Source organism: Pangasianodon hypophthalmus, chromosome 17 (genome assembly GCF_027358585.1).
Source record: "Pangasianodon hypophthalmus isolate fPanHyp1 chromosome 17, fPanHyp1.pri, whole genome shotgun sequence".
Classification (NCBI taxonomy): Eukaryota; Metazoa; Chordata; class Actinopteri; order Siluriformes; family Pangasiidae; genus Pangasianodon; species Pangasianodon hypophthalmus.
Genome location: NC_069726.1, coordinates 5,583,600 through 5,603,414, shown reverse-complemented (window position 1 = coordinate 5,603,414; position 19,815 = coordinate 5,583,600). Strand labels below are relative to the sequence as shown.

Below are 19,815 nucleotides of genomic sequence, written 5' to 3'. Positions count from 1 at the left end.
TGCTTACACATAACAGCAATTACACTCTGAATTAGCCTTAAACAAAAGTGTACATCACATGCGTAATTGTTTATGTTCTAGCCTAAAAAGTATTCTACCACTCATTTCTTATACTGGTATTTTAAAAGCAAGGCACATTTTAATTCATTCAAATTCGTTTATTCAGTTTGATTCAAATGATTATATCTGTGGTTCTTATTATTGTTTCATGTATTGGAAATGATACTGTATTTATACACATTTACATTGCAGTTACACGCTATAAAAGGACTTCTGCACTTGTGGAAGCACTTGTGTATCCTTGACATAAAAGCCTCTTCTCTCCTCCAACTGAGTTTTAAGAATTATGTCCTTAACAATGGTGGACTTCTATCGATTTGTGGGTCACGGGCTGAAGGATGTACGATCGAGGAACCTAGGAGGCATTGATTAAAGTTTTGGGAGTCATCCTCAGTGCTTTTTAAAAAAAAATTTTTACCATTTTTACAAAAAGCTCCTGACATGTTTATTGTGGATTTGTGGAATAAAAAAAAACAGAAGCGATTTGACCAATGTTTTGTGTTCATGGAGTCTCAAGACTCCTGCTTTGTGAATATTGGTCCTGATGTCAGACTCAGGGAGCATGGTGGCTTAGTGGCTTAGTGATTAGCTCATTTACCACCTCGCACCTCCAGGGTTGGGGGGTTCGAATCCCGCCTCCGCCCTGTGTGCATGGAGTCTGCATGTTCTCCACATGCTTTGGGGGTTTCCTCCAGGTACTCCAGTTTCCTCCCATAGTCCAAAGACATGTGTTGTAGGTTGATCGGCATTTCCAAATTGTCCGTAGTGTTTGAATATGTGTTGGCACCCCATCCAGGGTGTCCCATGCCCTGAGTCCTCTGCTATAGGCTCCAGGTTCCCCCATGACCCCGTGTAGGATACGCGGTACAGAGAATGGATGGATGGATGTATGGATGTCAGACTCGACCCCTAATTTTTACTCTTCTCCCCCTTTATGTGAGTTTCATCTTTTATTCTGTATTTATTACAGTGTAACGATCGATGCCTGGCTTTGTTGGGAATGACAGAGAATGCTCTTTTATGTTTCCGCTTTAAACTCTGCCACTCTCCCCGCATGGCGTTATGGAGAAATGTGCTAATGCTAACAATACAGAAGAGATTATGCTAAATATTGCAGCTCAGGCCTCCTCCAGGATACAGAAAATCAGATCGAGGCAGATGTGGGAATCTGCGTAATCTGGTCAGATGCTCTCACGGCAATAGGAATTGATTAAAGAGTGAAACAATGTGGTGAGTCAAACAATGAAGATGTCCTTGGAGGATCGAATATTTTCGGGTGGGGGGATGGAGGGGAGAGGAGGGGGAGTTCTGCCACTCGGGATCGGGCCAAGATTTTTTTTTTCTGAAGACCTAGCAACATTACACCCTTAATTCACTTCGCTGCCTGTCTGAACAATCATCTCCTGCCCCTTGAAGCAGTTACATGTTCCAGACATTTCATCTTTCCAGCCCTTCTCTAAAATGCATATAATAATCCATAATGATCAATTATAGGGACATTCCACCTGCCTTTCTTTGAGGCTGGCACTTAGCTCCATTTTTTTTTCCTGTTATAACTGAAAGCACAGGCTGGGAACAGAAGCTTGAAAGCACTGTCCGGATGAGAGCAAACAATCTTACATGTTTTTTTACAGAGTACTCTCTAAGAGGCAGCCCAGACAGACGCTGACAGCATTTTAATGGTCTTACTCACCAGGCACTTTCCCGATGACGATGGCTTTGATGGCATTGAAGTCAACATCTGATGAGAGGTTGAAGTCTTCCCTCGCGTTCTGATCAATCTAGGAGATGCAAAGGAGCTTGAGTAAACAGGGATGACTGTCATGCTGAAAAGGGCTTTAGCACTTTCATGTTTCGAATGCTCAGGAGCGTTATTCGTCCACAGCGAGGCTTTTTTAATTAAAGCTGCTCTTCAAAGCCGTTTAAACATGCCGTTGTGTGGCGCAGGGCCTCTTATTGCTCCGCGGGGAAAGACAAATTGGGAAGTGCTCGAATCGGGAAAGAAAGATTGCCGAGATGAGCTCACATCTTTGAAACGCAATTATCATGAAGGCTTAGACTAATTGGTGAAGGTTATCTACCGAGTAACACTCGTCCGAGACGCATTTCGGCTCGACACAGCAGATTGCGTATTGACTCGAGGGTTGAAGTGAATGAACTGAAGGAAGTACAACTTCTCTTTCAACATGACATTTTAGAGGCACATTAGAATGAACCAAAGTTTATTTTCTTCCATCATAACGTGATGAAGTACAGAGTTATACAGGGGCTACAGTGAATCAGTTTCCATCTTGATTTCCATCAGCAAAGTTATGTAAGGAAGAACAACACAATGTGCTGTCATAGAAAGATAATAAATATTCCTGTGGTGTGAAATGTTTTATTCCTCTTACACCACAGCAATTTGCCAACTCTAACCATTTTATTTTAATTCAAACAATGAGGTCATACTTTTTATCCTTTTACAGTTACACTTAATGTTGTGGAATGTCCAAGAAATAACTTAGTTCCTGTTACTACTTACGTAATAGCAGCTGTAAAAAGTCATTCCCTCACTAGTTATTCCTTCATATTACCAAAAAAAACGCTGACACTGGAGACTCCTTCCAAAAATGTTACACAAACGTATCCTCTAAGAAAACTTCCCCGTAGCAACAATTACACTTGTTTTTGAATCCATTTATATGGAGCATCTTTTATACAAGACGCCATGAATCAGTTGTTACTATAGAATGTATAAAGCTGCATAATTACTGAGTAGAACTGAGTCATATTTAGTACGTGTATGTGTTAATCTAATCCGTTTCTAATTTTTAAATGATCATACATGCATAAAAAACATGATTCGAAGGTGTTTAGCTAACAAGTCACGCCAACTAGCTACCAGATCATGTTAATTTAGCTAGCTAAGTGGAACTATGGGAACAATTTCAGACAATACTCTAAAAAATATAATAAAACCAAACTTTTAAAACACACTCCTGAGAAGGATAAACACTACACTCAATAAAAAGCTTCTTAGTTTCTGTTGGACTGATTGTTTTTTGATAAGATTTGTTATATTTTTTCCAATTTTTTTTGTCTTCCTGTCTGTTCCCTATATAAAGTGAACTTGTGTATGAGAAACTCGCTATCTAAATTAAACTTATTAAATAGATCCGGCTAAATCAGAGTATATTAGATCTCTTTATGCTAATGTACTTTCATGTATGTGTATTGCTGTATATCAGATGAATGATTTTTTCTCAGAATTTCTTGTTTTTATACCTGGAAAAGCTCACTAAAAGTACAAATACTGTATATAACCATTTAAAAGTGATATCTCACTGAAATGAATACCGTCTGTCTGACCTGAATACTGAGGCTTTCCAGGACTCTCCTGACAGACACTCGGTGCAGCTGTCCATTGGCCAGGTTCTTCACACTTGATCTGAAGACGTCAGCGTCTCTGTTATTCTGCAGCTTGTACTTCACCTCCAGTTGACCTTCAAAAAGCACAGGATATCCTGTTACACATGAGATGCTGCCAGTGCAGTCCTTTTGTAGGAAACAGTCACAATGAATCTATAATCTATAATCTACCTGATTACAGCAGGAAGGGAACATCAATGTGCAACAACACTAACTCACATTTATGGCACTATAAAGCTGTCTGTTAAGAAGATTAGTATTTAATCCACTGTCAATAACACACACCAAATGAAGTTCTTTTTCATATATTTGAGGTATTAGTAGCCACCTCTATTTAAACACGAAAACATGTGCATGTAATGTACATGAGAAATCGAGCAAGTAAAAATATCAAAATATCAAATATATAATTTTCCCAAAAATAATATCACTGTATTAGTCAAGAGTACTGCTTTCTTAATACTTTTTTTTTTTAAATTATCTGTCTGTTTGATTAGAAATACAGAGCTGGGACCCTTTAGATACTGTCAAAATGAATACTGTGTATAAATATTCTTGAGTGAACTCACTCATATCTATTGGATACCTTTATACTCTAAGGAACACACATCATTTTACATGTGGAGTAACATGTGGAGACGTCTATAACTGTCAGCGATCTGCGAAACTGTCAACTGCCCCATCTAACACTGATTCCTTCAGCTGATCAGATCATTAAACATTATTAAAAGAGTATAAGACTAGATTTACCAGTTGAGAATAAGTCTAAAAAAGGATAAGACCAAGCCTAGAGAGTCGTAAGACCAAGATGAATGGATATAATGCTAAAAATATGAAGGAAAGTATAAGACCATAACTGCAAAAAGATCTTATAAGCGAGAGCAGACAGCGCTAGAGGAGGGGGAAGGTCTTAAAACATACATTCATCTTTTTTTTTTTTTTAATTGTATCTTATCACAATTTCTCACAATCGAGAATTAAGGTCAAGACCAAGACAAGATCAAAAAATAAAAAAAAAATTATAATAATAAAGCTTGTATTGTGAATACCACCACTTCTGAACCCTGGTCCTGGAGTAAGAAGAAGAAGCCTTTATTTGTCATTTCTACATTACAGCACAGTGAAATTCTTTTCATTGCATATCCCCACTTCTTAGGAAGTTGAAGTCAGAACACAGGGTTAGCCATGATACAGCGCCCCTGGAGCAGAAAGGGTTAAGGGCCTTGCTCAAGGGCCCAACAGTGGCAGCTCGAACCTTGCACATTTTAGTGTTTTGCATGTGTTGGAGCAGAGAAAACACTAAAGTGCAGTCGTATGCAAAGCCTTCAGCACCCATATTTCATATTTTGTTGATTTTTGACAGAAGAGTGGTGGTGTACTGTTCTACTGGGCAATGTTGCATGTACAAACATGATCTGCATGGAAGAGTCATCAGAAGGAAACCTTATTTGTGACCTCAATACAAAAGTGAACAGGTGATTTATGCAAAACAATATCTACGTAGATAAGCTCTTTAGAAACTCTCTAAACGCTTTGGCCACTATCATCAAAGGCAGTACGCTTGGAGAAAAAAGGAGCAGCATTTGATGGAAAGAAAACCGGCCAACTGTTAAGCATGGGGGTAGATCTTTTATGCTTTGGGGTTGGGTGGCATCCAGTGGCACAGGAAACATTGCACAAGTAGATGGATGAATGGAATCCAATAAACATTAGCAAATGTGACAGTCAGATTAAAAAAAAATTATACTGACAAGAGGGTTAGTGAGAAGCATGAGTCCTTTCATTACTGTGAGAAGAACTGTGAAGCCTGTTCTATTTTTGACCACAGGAATAAATCTAATTTCACTCTCACTCAGGAAAATGTGGCATTACCGGTGTCCCCAATCCACTCCTGTGCAGCTCTTTACTGGAAGTGTCACTAATTAAAGAAAATCTGAAACTGACCTGAGAGGCTGAGGGAAATGCTTCATATGGATCTTCGAAAACCATTGACACTTAATGATCTCTCTTAGACGACCAAGCTAACTATCCCAAAAGGTCATTGCCTTAACGACGAGCACAAAAGCAGCTTCTCCGTCACTAGCATATGATTAACAGGCATGTCTCCCCAGTGTGTCCTCAAGTGTTTGAAATGTAAAATTCCGTCCTTCTTCCTCATTGCCTGTGACTCAGAATGTAGAGCTATTGCTCGGTTAAACCTCCGAGAAATGTAGGATATTGAAAGTCTGGAATTAGATCACTTCCTCTTCTCCTAGGACTCTATGGTAAATAAATTTACAGGACCAATAATATGTGCTTATTTAATAGTTTGCCATTTAGTGTCAGGAGGAATATCTTCCTGCGAAAGTGAGCAAAGTTGCTTTAGTAAACAGATGTCGCAAACTTTTATGGCACTTGAACAGCAGACCTGTACTTTATTTTAGTCTTTATTGAACCAGTTTAATAAGGTTAAAGAAGGAAAGCTTAAACATGTAACAACAGGTGTATGTGCAGTCACGCTAAGGGAAGCTCTATGTGTCGATTAATGTTGGTGATTAATGCTAGTGGCCTGGGAAACCCCTGACATTTCCTATTACATAGCAGTGGTGGCTGGTGGTGATATTAGATTAGACCACTAAAATCTATTATCTATCAATAGCTTGACAATGAATCTATTAGCCTTTGAGTCTTAAGAGATTTCACCCTAATTTGAAAGTATAGGCTTAAGCAAGATGGAGAGAAATGAGATGGGAAGGATTCGCAAGATCTCACACCGTTCCTGTTGAGGAAGATAGCGAGGAATTCTCTGTAGTACGAGCTGGCGTAAAGGAGAATGACTGGCGCCTGGCTGGTGCGAAAACTCAGTGATATGTTCTCTCCTTTCAGCGTCAGGTCCGAGTAGATGGAGGAGGACATTGCACTGCCGTTTCTGTTCAACTCGTACGGCTCCTTGAATGTGTACGTCACCGAAGTGCTGGGTCGGAAAAACGCAGAAACCTCTGGAAGAGAAACGGAGAAGTTAGTTACACCAAAGAAGGTTAAAGAGTGATAAATAGAGATAAACTTCAGTGTCTGACGGATAAAAGATTTGATGCTAACATGGCTAAAAATGAATTAAAGCAACTAAACAATTGTCTGGATTTAAAAATAGTGGATTATGGATAATGGATTTAAAAAAAACAGACAGATGTCCTCAGGTCAAGATGTTAAATCAGAACAAATTCTTTAGTCTCAGTAAACTGCTAAAAAAATAATGGTTTTAAATTAGAGATACAATTAGCAACATTAGCCAGGCATAGCTTAGGTAACATTACCTTTCAAGCAGCTATTTGAATTTAGTAGCTAGCAAAGCTTGCTAAAAATATCAGCTAATATTAGGTTAAACTATTACACTATGTAATTGAAAGCCAAAACTGAGAATACTAGCAAGCTAGCTAACATTAGAGTAGCCGGTTAGCTATCATTAGGGCAGCTAACAAGCTAGCTAACATTTATCTTATCCAGTTTTCTAGTTAATTATCTAACATTAGGGTGGGATGTTAGCCCTTGTTGGAGTGACAAACTAACTTAAAGGTAAAGCCTGGTTTATACTTCTGCATCTGAGGCCCAGTAAACACCTGAGGGCATCGTGTGCTAGCAATCACACAGGTGTCCTGAAATAAAAACTATTGAAATGTCTAGAGGGAAGAAGTGGAGAGAGAAGAAGAAGTCTCTATCTATACTATTTACTACTGGGTTCTAAAACAATGATATGGCGCTATTAAGTATTACAGTCAACCAGACAGAGAACATTTTGGGATTTTTCAGATTTCTCTTCGCAGGAAAAGTCAGAATGCAGTTCAACACTTCTCCGTCTCCTGTCTATCTGCATTCTATCAGCATTTTCCAGATGTTTTGTGCATTGTGTGAGAGATGCCACATTTGCAGTCAGGTATGAGAATTATATTGGTAATATTACTCTAAATTCCACAGATGAAGGGCCAATTTCTTGTCAAAAGCACTTCTGGGTTCATAATACCTCCGCACCTCAACCAGTCAATATTTGCCGGATGGCTGGTTGACTCAGGCTGCGCTGTTAGGATTTTGGAAATGTGTGAGTAACTTCCCACTTACTAGCTTTCACTGATTAATACGAATGTTGACCAAGGATAAGTAGCACCTCAGTTCTTTCAGTCATCAACTATGTATACAATGCAGTAACATCAGTCTTAAAGGTACGGTGTGTAAAATATAGCTGAGGCGTTCCTTTCCTCACCTTTGTGACAGAAGGTGCCGGTGTATGACGAGGCTCCACAGTCGCAGGTGAAGCCGTTATGCTTGTCTAGGCACTGGCCCTGGTTCTGACACAGGTGCCCGTAGCTGCTGCAGTGGCCCGGGCATCCAGGGCGGACGCCAGGTGTGATCTTCGCTCGCTCCTCCAGATCCAGCGTCTTCCCGTTCAACTTCAGTGACCGGATGCAGCCCAGGAAGCCCTTCTGCCTGGACGCGGTTCCTCCTGAAGAACACAACAAACAGGCTGTTCATTTTACGCACTACATCATATTTTATGTGGGGTGACATGATGGAGACTCCAGCGCTCCCCGGGTTGTTCTCTGACGGTATGCTGCTGTCAACAACACTTTGCAAGGATGGTGGAAGCTGTTTTAAATAACACGATGATGAAAAGAATGTTGTGGGTGGAACGGATTTAAAAGGCAAAGATGGCTTTTGTTGAACGCTCCGTTTGTGTCTGTCTGAGTTCAACCCTGGCGTCCATGTCTATTCAAAGCAAATGATCAGCGTGCTCTTTTCTCTTCTCAAAGCCCAACCTTCTGTCATTCTCCCCGCTTGCTATTCACAACCTCAATGTCCTTTGTATGTTAATTGCTGCAGGAAAAACACTCATTTTCAAATGCCGTTGCTGTAGCACCATGTATGGTGAGCTATTCACTTCACATGCAAATTAAATCAATCGGCACCGCCTTCGTATTACTCTTTTCCATCTCAATGTAAATTTTTCTACCAGAAGAAAAAAAAACAGTGTGCAAGTCAAAACATTCAAATCCGCTGCTAGCTGCTGATCATCGCTTTTCATCAAAGAAGGGAGAAAAAGTGGCATGAAAACCAGAAATCCATCAACTCTAAACTTCAAACCTATTTGGCTAAAATGAAATGACAAACTGCTGTGGAGGATTTGTGAGAGTTGACCCACAAAAAGACCGTGTACAATACAACGTTTGGACAGGTACAATGGCAAATCTTTGTAAAAGTTGGCACTTGACAAAAAGCTTCAATGATTTTTTTTTTTTTAAACACAGGTGACTCTAGGCCATACTGAGTAAGGGCACACAGCATAACACACAGGGAAAGAATTGATAGCAAAAGAATTACAATACAATAAATATGTTGATATTGTTTATACTGTGATGTGTTTAGTGATTCTGGTGCTAATTTGTTGGTAGGTGCTGTTGTTTTTTTGTTTATTTCCACGAGGTTATGTGCCATGCTGATCTCCACTTACAATGGCGTTTAATGAGAAAAAAAACCCAACAATCTCAGAAATAAGGGATACGTTTTCACTCCTAAAAGCAAAAGAGCAAGAACTTCCTTTCTCACTCACAATTTGCCAGTGAGACTCAAAGTCATATTAATGAGAAATCCAATGTTGGAATAGTGGAGACATTGGGGCAAATGTTGGACTCCAGAATGTAATGTAGCTATACGATACGTTTGTGTCAGACTTGATTCGGCTACTTAGCCATCTACGAGATGACGAATGATGGCACTGACAGCAGTATTAGCATGAAAGTTGAAGTTTTGGAACTTGATCTTTAAGTAGACATGAAGTGATGGCTAAATCCCAGTGGCGCAACTATCAGCAGGTAGTCCAGCAGCATTGTAGGCAATGTAGTAAACCATTAACCAAAGTGAAAATAGACTAACATGTTCATGAAATAGGTTTAAACTAAAAAATGCCAACAGAATTTCATTACCAAATAAATCTTGGTCACCAATGATGATCATGTGTTAATTATACAAGACTCATATGCAAGTATTTTAGCGTGTTTTCCCCCCTTAATTTAAAGAAGAACCACCTCAAAATGCAGTTTATTCTTTTTTTTTCCCACAAGAAAGCAGAAACACAGTCTGGGCTGAAATCAAGAATAGCAGTCAGAGTCAGATTACACAAGTGGGTTCCTAGTGATACTCTGCCACTTTTGTAGCCTATTAATTAACAGCATTTCCTTAGCTAAGCTCTTTATGATGAGGAAATTAGCCTCCAAATTACACTCATTACTGCCACTGAAAAACAGGCCTTTTAACAATAACTTGTTGAGGTAATTCTTGTAGAACTTCATGTGTACTTTTTGCAGCGATGGTGTATTTAGGTTATATTTATTAATTTCATTGATAAACAGCCTACATTAGCTAATAAAACTCTGTATCTACATCCTTATGAAACACGACAAGACAATTTAATTACACAGATGCATACAGGGCTTCCTTGAGGCCGATTAGTCAACTAGCCATTCACATAGAACACTGCCTAGACAAATTTAAAACATGTACCTTTTTAACACAACCACACTAGAGATGTAGATCAGATGGATGTATGCAAGAAGGAACAGCACAAAACACAACTTAATGTGGCCTACATAAGTAGATGTTAATGAATGAAGTTCTTATTAAAATCCCTTAAAATGACTCTTATATCAAAAGAAGTAAACGTTGTGGAGGGCAATAATACGAATAAGCTAATAAGTGTGTAACCATATTCCATCTTTTGTAGATGTGAGGAAACTGATGTACAGGATGTGTTCCTGAAGTAGTATATGCTATAATAAGAGTTGCTAGGCCTGTGTAGTAAAAGCAGCCCAATGGACAAGTAGTTTAAAAACATGAGATTTTTCACCAAATTCTTTCACCAAGAACCTAAAATGGCCTTGTATTGTTATAACTTCTTGTCATAATACTCATATCTTTGACAAAGAGTAAGCCAACTCACTGACACAAATATATTCATACAGCAACATACAGAACTAATGTTAAGAACAAGATCAAGAGGGGAACATGAGAGGAAGCCACATTACATGATTACAAGTGCATTAACTGACGTGTTAGACAGTGCTCTCCACCACCAATGGTGCTGATCTGACTGCATTTGCTCCTGAAACCAGACATCAAATGCTGAGCACATCTAGCCTGGTGTATTGAGACCCCCAGACTCAGAATATCAATCCATATCAGGCCAAGGTTATGAGAATTGAGATACAGACCAAAACTATTAATGTTAAGTGCCAGATAAAGGCTGAGATCAAAATAAAAAAAAAGACTAACACCAAAACCAAGACTCTGAGTACTGACATCTAGATTATGACTACTAACTAAGTACTAACAAGAAGAGTGTAACTGTTAAAACCAAAATCCAGATTGTGAGTACTGAGTCTCAGGCCAAGAATCTAAACATCAAGACTGAGTCCTAGATCAAGAATGTAAGCATCAAGGTTGAGTCCCAGGTCAAGAATGTAAGCATCAAGGCTGAGTTCCAGGTCAAGAATGTAAGCATCAAGGCTCAGTCCCAAGTCAAGAATCTAAGCATTAAGACTGAGACCCAGGCCAAGAATCTAAGTATCAAGGCTTAGTCCCAGGTTAAGAATCTAAGCATCAAAGGCCAATAATCTATGTAGGTATCAAAGGTAAAACCCAGGCCAAGAGTCTAATATCAAACCTGAGACCCAGACCAAGAGTCCAAGTGTCTATGCTGAAACCCAGGTCAACAATCTAAGTATCAAGGTTGAGACCCAGGCCAAGAGTCTAAATATTAAGCCTGAGACACAGGCCAATAATCTAATTGTCAATGCTGAGACCCATGCCAAAAGTCTAAGTGTGTATGCTGAGACCCAGGTCAATAATCTATGTTGGTATCAAGGATGTGACCCTGGCCAAGCGTCTAAGCATCAAGGTTGAGACCCAGGCCAAGATTCCAATTATCAAAGCTGAGGACCAGGCCAAGAATCTAAGTATCAATACACAGACCCAGGCCAAGAATCTATGTAGTTATCAAAGCTGAGACCCAGGCTAGAAGCCTAAGTACCAATACTGAGTCCCAAGCCAAGAATCTAAGTATCAAAGGTAAAATCCAGGCCAAGAGTCTAATATCAAACCTGAGACCCAGGCCAAGAGTCTGAGTGTCTATGCTGAGACCCAGGCCAACAATCTAAGTATCAAGGTTGAGACCCAGGCCAAGAGTTCAAGTATCAAAGCTGAAGCTCAGGCCAAGAGTCCAAGTATCAAAGCTGAGGCCCAGGCCAAGATTCTAAGTACCAAATCTGAGTCCCAGGCCAAGAGTCCTAGAATCAAATCTGAGGCCCAGGCCAAGAATCTTAGTGTCAATGCCAAGACCCAGGCCATGAGGCTAATATCAAGGCTGAGACCCAGTCCAAGAGTCTAAGTATCATTTTGCTTTTTTGATCCTTAAGTGTTAATGGTAGGGAATAAAAAGTAATTACTATATTTACTATCCAGAAGCATAATTTAAATAAACTGCTGAGCATTAATGCAGATGAACAGAGTCTATAGTAAGTATAGTAAGTAAGTGTAAGCGAGTAACGACATGATGCAGCTCAGATGTTTCCAATGTGTCTTTATCACAATATATTCTAAGTGCAATCTGAATAAGTGACCTTTTATGTGTTGCAACAGAATACGTGACTGAATACATTTAGGAATGTACAGTGTATTCAGTATTCAGACTATTTTGCACAACCCTGCTGTAACCCAAACCCAGACTTTGAATACTGACACAGTCTTGTTCTATTTGTTGGTTTCAAATTTTTTTTGTAGTGTCTTCTCTCTTTGTGCATGAGTGGTTTATGAATATAAAATTGTGAACTGTTTCTCTTACCCACAAAAAGCTGGCTGTTGAGCTGAAGGTGGATGTGCCCCTCAGTGGGGGCTTTCTGCACTGATCCGGGGTAATGGTCCACACTCAGAGACGCCTCTTTCACGTTCCGCTCAGCCACCACGTGATGCCAGCGCTCGTCGTTCAGAGGGATCGGAGTCTTTACACGCACCTCGAACGGCCCGTTTCCCACATCAAAGGAGAAAACAACTTCAGTCGGCACTGGAAAGAGACACGGGGACCTTATTTGATGGATGTTTATTTATTTATTCATTTATTAAAGAACGACATGTCGTACTTTTATCCATTTATAGGTACTTTTAATGTTCTGAAACGTCCGTGTAACAAGTAGTCGTTCCCTAACCAGCCTAATTTTTTCCTCTGCAGCTTGTCATGTTATTATGTTATTATATCTATAAACATTCTCATTATTTTTAGATACTAAGTCATCACCTGAGACTCCTCAGGTGTTTTCAGCAGAAGTTTTCAACAGAAAACTTCACCATATTAACACGTTCTTCTTTGTTAAACAACAACACAGCGTCTGTCATACACGAGCTCTTACTATAGAAAATGATAATGTAGCGCATTAATATAAACCTATCATTTATGTACCAGCTGGAACTGTTGTCAGACCTGCGATTATAGAAAATGAATGCTCTAACCCTTCTGATCCAAGAATTCAACCATGCTGTGGATTAACCAACACATTCCAACATAATTAACGGTGGAATGCATAAAAATGCACAGTGTCATAACCTTCCATCTCAAAAACAAAGTGCTAAGCTATTGGATCGCAGAAACTTCAATCAACAATCAACGGAACATTTGTAAAAATTGAGTCTGCAGCAGTTTATCAAACCAAGTGTTGACATTTCCACCTGCTATGATGAATAGCTATAAAACAGGCTTCCCTGCTTAACAGCAAACATCTAATAGAACATTTTATTATTTCAGGCAGCTGGAAGTAATGTTGTCATACCAGTATAATATCACACCTCTAGTTAAAATTTATTTCTGTTTCAAATTTGCACCAAAGCTCTGGGTGCTTTGCTTCACTGTCATAATGAGATGTGATCAGCAAAGGCATAAAAGATAAAGTCTGGGGAGAAACGAAATCAGAATTTTATTTCCACAAGGTGTGTAGCGACTCCAAAATAAACCCGGGGAGGGAAAATTAAGCAGGAACAGAAAGCCGTCGGACTTTAATCTCTGCATGTTTTTTTTAAAAATCTGCCTTTGGATGTGAACACGCTGATGCTTGAGGTTTACAGTCGGAGATGAAAGAAACTTGATGCTTTTCCTTTCTAGTCGGCGAGACCTCTGTGGTGCAATTTCTCAAACGGAATTAAATTCAGCTGAGCGTTTAGAGCAAAACACTTCTGGCTGTGTTTCAAAAATGAATATGCTATTCCAGGTAGTCTGGGATGACATTACACTTGCGTCAACACAATTCAACTCCAGTGACTTGTCAAGTTTAAACTGTTTTTTTTTATAGACTCGGGCTTGTTAATATTGCATATACAGGAATAACGAAGAAAGCCTTTCTGCTCATGCTGTATGTTTAAAGCCATCTGTCTGTGTGTTCCTCTTCAATAATCCATCATCTATTTCCACCTGAATGCTTTCCTGTAGCAGCTGTTCTGCTTATTTTATGTAAGAATCGTCCCTGGCTCGAACACACGTTTTGGAATTAGAGGGAGCGAAGCAGGGCACCTTCTGTCATCGAGTGGCTCTGTGCTGCCGAGAACAATGGTGTGAAATCGCTGATCATGTGTTATGACCTCTTTATTATTCACGGCACGTCTAAGCAGGTCTTCGTACAGCACAGACGCAGTGCAGCGACTCCAGCCTTACAGTAAAAACACGCAAAGAAAACATCACTGGAAAAATGACAGGTGATAGCTATAAATGATAGATAGCTAAAATCTAATATCTATCAATAGCCCAGGAATAGGATCAGTAGCGAAAACTGGCAAGCTGTTACTCATTTTATCACACACTGCCACTGTACTCAGCTTCCTAGGAGTCCTTTTTCAGGGTTAACGTCTTACTCGACTCAGAACAATGGGAGGTTAATTGAGCTCTCTCAGCTAAAGGATTTGTCATTATAGCAGAACAAGCTTCCGGGCCATGTTCAGGTCTTCTCCCGCTCTACACTCATCCATCACACGAAGCTGTTATGTGCTAAGAATTTTACACTTCCTGTTTTAATGAGGTTAAAGGCTATGAAAATCCTGTGGGCTTTCACAGGAGTTGTGTGGCGTGCGCTGGACAAATCACAGCTCAGATGGAATGACAAGAGAGCCACACGTGATTATTTACACTCAAACGGATTTCAAAACAAAAGAGAACAAAATGTCTAGCCTCAGTGCTGAAATTTCCCCTGAGAGGCAGCGTTTCACTGTGTCTGTATATTCTGGCGACGGCTTCTCGAGATTATTTTTCCATCGAGGATAAGAGCCACATACGTTTTGTAAATAGGATTGTCAAATAAAAAAAGAACAAACATATGAACAGAGACAAACAGCAAAAAATATCGAATGAACAAACACGCGCTTCTCGATAATGCCCTTGTTTGGCTTCAGATGAATAGCACTTTCAGGATTTTTTCCATTACTTTGGCTATATATTATTTTATTAAACTAATCCATTGCTGCTTATTTAATATTTAATCAGTTACACAGTTTCCGAATTGTAATTCTCAAACATCAAACATCATTCATCATACACGCAGTCCGTCTCATGAAGCATCTGAGGCACGATCATTTTTTTGACAAATAAATTTTGCAGCTTTATTCATCTTCATTTTCCACAATCTGGCATTTCAGTTATTTTAATAATCGTCCAATGCAAGCTCATTTCCACCCCTTTAACTTAAGTAATCATTTACTAAGTTATATTATACCATAGCACTCTTAGATTCTCAATTCTGATTGGTCAGAAGGTGTTGATTCATTTTCTATAGAGATGGCAGATGTATATTAATGCAGACATTGTAATATGTTATAATCTCTATACTAACAAGTTATACAGGGACTTGTACTCTAAGACTAATATTAAGTAGATTTAATATGATGTGTTGTTGTTTAGCAAAGAAATGCGTATAATTGTTGATATGGTGAAGCTTTCTTTTGGTGAAGCAGACATTTATTTATGGAAGGAGTCTCCAGTGTTAGTGCTCAGGACAGTCTGGTGCTTAGAATAGAGGGCTTTGTGCTTTCTGGTTTCTCAGTAACATGAAAAGCTATGGAAAAAGAAAAAAAAGAGAGGCTGATGAGGCTATAATGTAAGTAAAAGGAAATAACTTGTTTCCACAACATTAATGTAACTACCTATGTAATGCATGATGTGTTGTTCTTTAATAGATGAAAAATTGTAACAGGAAATTGTAATGGAAAAACAAATTTCTCCAAATACAGATGTAAAAAAAAAGCTTTGTTCCTTGTTACATAATTCAGGATTTCTCAAAAGCTAATTTGGTTCATTTTTATCAAGTTTTAAGTAATACCTGATGAAATAAATACCCTTTGTGGCAGTGGACTCTTGTACACTGCTACACATCCTGTACAACAGGAAGCACAGTTCACTCACAGCTCAGCTCGATTCGGATGAAGTCTTTAATTCCCAGGTTTTCGAGGAACACGCCGCTGGAGGAGGAGGTCTTGAAAAAGAAGGAAATATCAGCACTGAGCTCCCCGTGGAACGTGGGGAAGTGGAGGTAAGAAGTCTCCTTATCGAAGTGGGCCGCGTTCCAGAAGTCATCTGAAGAGAGAAAGCATTTAGGAAGGCGCCATACCATCGGGAGCTCCAAAAGCCTTTAGTCATCATTCCAACTGTAACTCAATATAGAGACGCTTTGAGAAGTTTCACTGAGGTGCAGGAGGCTCTGAGTCTTACACAACTGTTTTTGTGCATATCTGTCACAGAAAGAGATGGAAATGCTAAAAAAAAGTAACATAGCAGCTAACATAGTATACCATAACTGAATAAGAATACATCATTCAGACTGAATAGGAGGTGCACTATATATGTATACATGTGTGTGTACATATATATATATATATATATATATATATATATATATATATATATATATATATATATATATATATATATATATATATATATATATAAAATGTTTTCCTTTTTTTAGAAGAGTTCACATGGCATCTAGTTGAGACTAGAGGTGTGCATCAGATCTGTGCGTGGGATCTTGTGCCATGCAACAAAAAAGTCGCTCAAGCAGGAGCTTTTTACTCTCATGTGGGAGCGAGAGGTCAGATATGAACCTTGCGGAACAATGAACATTAGCGTGAGGCACAGAACCAACCAGATTTGCTAGAAAATACAGATACAGGACAGGTAGAAACAAACGAGCAAGCTTAAAAAAACCACGCCCATCTCCTGGTCTGACCAATGATGTGAGCAACTCGAGTGATGTAGCTGAGGTTGAGGAACTGCCAGAGCCAGGACTCACAAACGGCATGCTGACAGTGCTGCCATTTCCACCTCAGAGTTTTTTTTTTTCTTCCATTTTTTCCAGGGTTTCCAAGGGCATAGTGATAGCGTTCATACTTAATTACCTTCCTGTTTAGACCTTCAGGTTTACCTTCAACTACAAATACAGATATGGATATTTCGAGCACTAAAGTGTCAGATAGCGATACAGATACAGATAATGGCATTGCGTTACACCCCTAGCACTTAAATAGCACAAAAGGTTTTAACTCTTGGCTAAGATAGGGTTGGAGATGGTGTGTTAAATGGACACGGGAATAGATTTTCAGAATAAATGATGACCGAGCCATTGTGTCTTTCAGTTTCAGCACAACTAACTGGCGGTGTCTGAAACAGAAGGCCTTGATGCCCTTGATGCTAGTGGTTTAAAAGGCAGCACATATTACAATGTTGACCAAGTACAAACAATGTTCACTAAGTGTGAAGTGAGAATGAATACCATTGGGCATACTAGAAATAATATCCTATCACTAAATCACAATTGTTTCTCATCATATACATATACAGATAACTTATTTATCTACGCATATGTATTTTCTGCCGCCATTTTTGTCAAGACTGGCTTTAAAAATCGACCAGGTTAAGGGGTCTCATCAAGCAGCCTTGAATTCCGACTTAATTAGAGACTTAAGACTTAATACTGAGTAAATAGGCAGCACTTTCAGACACACTCCCTGATATACCATTGTGATATACTTCTTCAGAATATTTGTGAAATTTTGGTACTTACTGTCACCGTAGCACTGGAGGGGACCCACCCGATACGCCGCCTCTGACCCCGGCCTGCTAACATCCCCCACCGCTAACAGCCTGATAGGCAAATGCTCTTTGTGAGAGAGGACACCAGAATCGTTCAACCTGTCCAAAACAACAACAAAAAAAGAAAAAACAGAAGACACTCAAACACTGTAACTGCTGTAAATGATTTTTTTTATTACAAAAGTTGTTTATTTGTTTAAGCAATTGAAATATATATGAATATTCATTTTTGGTCATGTTGCAAAATGTGATACCATATACAAGGGTGGAAAAATCAGATTCCTTATCAGGTCTATCAGTTCTTCATTGCTCGATGGACAAGCAAGCCCAGTAGGTTGTTGATATAATGGTCACCGGCATTTTTTAAAAATTACACGATTACCGTAAAACAAAACATTTTGTTTGATATGTTTGTTTAAATGTAGGTTTGGCTATTCGCTGACCTTGTGCTCTGACCCTGGCTTCCTAACAAGCTAGGATATCCAAAGAAAAGTGTTGTACTTGTATATCTGACACTAAAGGTTATCTCTGTTAAAAAAAAAAAAAAAAAAAACGTTAATACACGTACACATGCTGTGGTATAATCACGCAACGTACGTAATTGCGGTAATTACGAGACGACGGCTCGGATATCGTACTCCTCTCGGAAGTTCGTTGTTTCTATGGAAACGCACACAACACCATGACGTCTTTGACACAGCAAGCTAAACTACACTATATATTAAGTGGTAATTACTAGAAAATGGCAGGCAATGTTTGACAAGCTACATAATGACATTCTACTCCTAGCTACTTTCACTGCGGAAACCGCTGCCATTTTTCGGTCGTGTGAGTTTATACCACGTCACGCACTGTCACGTCTGAGCTTTTAGAAAATTACAACTGCTAATTAAGAATTCAACAAGGACTTTATATGCTTTTAAAGTCAGAAGTTTGTAATTACTGTAATTCCAACACAACGTGAACGCACTAGAAATGACCGACACCAGAAATTGATTCATTTACTGCGGTCCTCCTTGTGACTGTCACTGTTGCTTTCAGGAAATAATAACACACATTTTGTACAGCGGATGTAAATTACCCATTTCTGCAGTAACCTAGACGGTGGGAAGAGATCATCACAGATTTTAGTGTCACTGCTTCTGTTTTTTTAAGTGAAAGATGCATTTTCATCCTTGGGAAATTACAGACATCAGGCTTACTAGCAAACATCAGTTTGTCAGTGAGGACTTTTTATTTCCTTCACCAAACTTTCCATTTAAATTGAAATTTATTTATAAAAATTCAGTGTGGTGCATCATTTATGTACTTAGATCCATTCTGTCTGCTATCTTAGTTAGGGATAAACTAAATAATCATTCTATGTGCGAGTTTTTTGGCCAATCAGACGATCTTATTTAGATGTTGTTTATTTTTTAAATCAGTGAATCAAAATGTTTTCTGACTGACAGAAGAATCTCTGGGATTAATCAGGGTGTTTCTAGGATAATAAAGTCTGTCTACAGCAGACACACAAGCCACAAAGCCATTGTTGTTCATAAACAATGCACAAAAAAAGACACTTCTCGAAAACGGATGTTTTAATTAAGGAATAAAAGACTTGGTGGTGTGCCGTCATAGGAAAATAATCAGGTTGATGTGACCTGTCTTTTACCTGTTACTAAACGTTATCATTTTCCTATAACAGCACGTCTTAAAGTGTTTTCGAAATGATTACACTTGTTTATTGATTAATTTATTAAAGAATGACACATCATATTTTTTTTATCTATTTATTGTTACATTTAATGCTGTGGAACATCTGCGAAACAAGCTTTACAGTCGTTCCCTAACCAGCCAAAAATTGTACCTTGTCATATTACTGAGAAGCTGGAAAGGGCATCGCCCTGAAGACTTTCCCATGGTGGAAAACCTACTGATCTTTACACAGCACTGACACTGGAGACTCCTTCCATGAACATTATATAAACGTCTCCTTACAGACAGCTTCACAATATCCTTGTTAAAGAACTTCTTTTTGTATGTCTATTGTCAGTTTTATTTTATGTGAAGTGTCTAAACAAGTGCATTAATATAACATATTGTATTATAATATAATATAACAGTTTTGCTACAATGGCTTAGGACTACAATCGCTATGATAGCTTTAGGACTGCAATTGCTATGATAGCTTTAGGACTACAATTGCTATGATAGCTTTAGGA

At 38.8% G+C, this 19,815-nt stretch overlaps 1 protein-coding gene across 3 annotated transcripts in view; it reads right to left on the bottom strand.

The window, feature by feature from the left end:
• Positions 1–19,815, bottom strand: part of cntnap3 (contactin associated protein family member 3) — a 131,112-nt gene that overhangs the window by 11,599 nt on the left and 99,698 nt on the right. For all 3 annotated transcript variants that reach the window (XM_026943944.3, XM_026943943.3, XM_026943945.3), the window contains 7 exons: positions 17,583–17,710; positions 15,926–16,096; positions 12,335–12,553; positions 7,706–7,945; positions 6,225–6,449; positions 3,412–3,545; positions 1,754–1,841 (listed from right to left, as the gene is read on the bottom strand). In XM_026943944.3, coding sequence (XP_026799745.3) covers positions 1,754–1,841; positions 3,412–3,545; positions 6,225–6,449; positions 7,706–7,945; positions 12,335–12,553; positions 15,926–16,096; positions 17,583–17,710 — 1,205 coding nt within the window. The remainder of the gene's footprint in view (positions 1–1,753; positions 1,842–3,411; positions 3,546–6,224; positions 6,450–7,705; positions 7,946–12,334; positions 12,554–15,925; positions 16,097–17,582; positions 17,711–19,815) is intronic.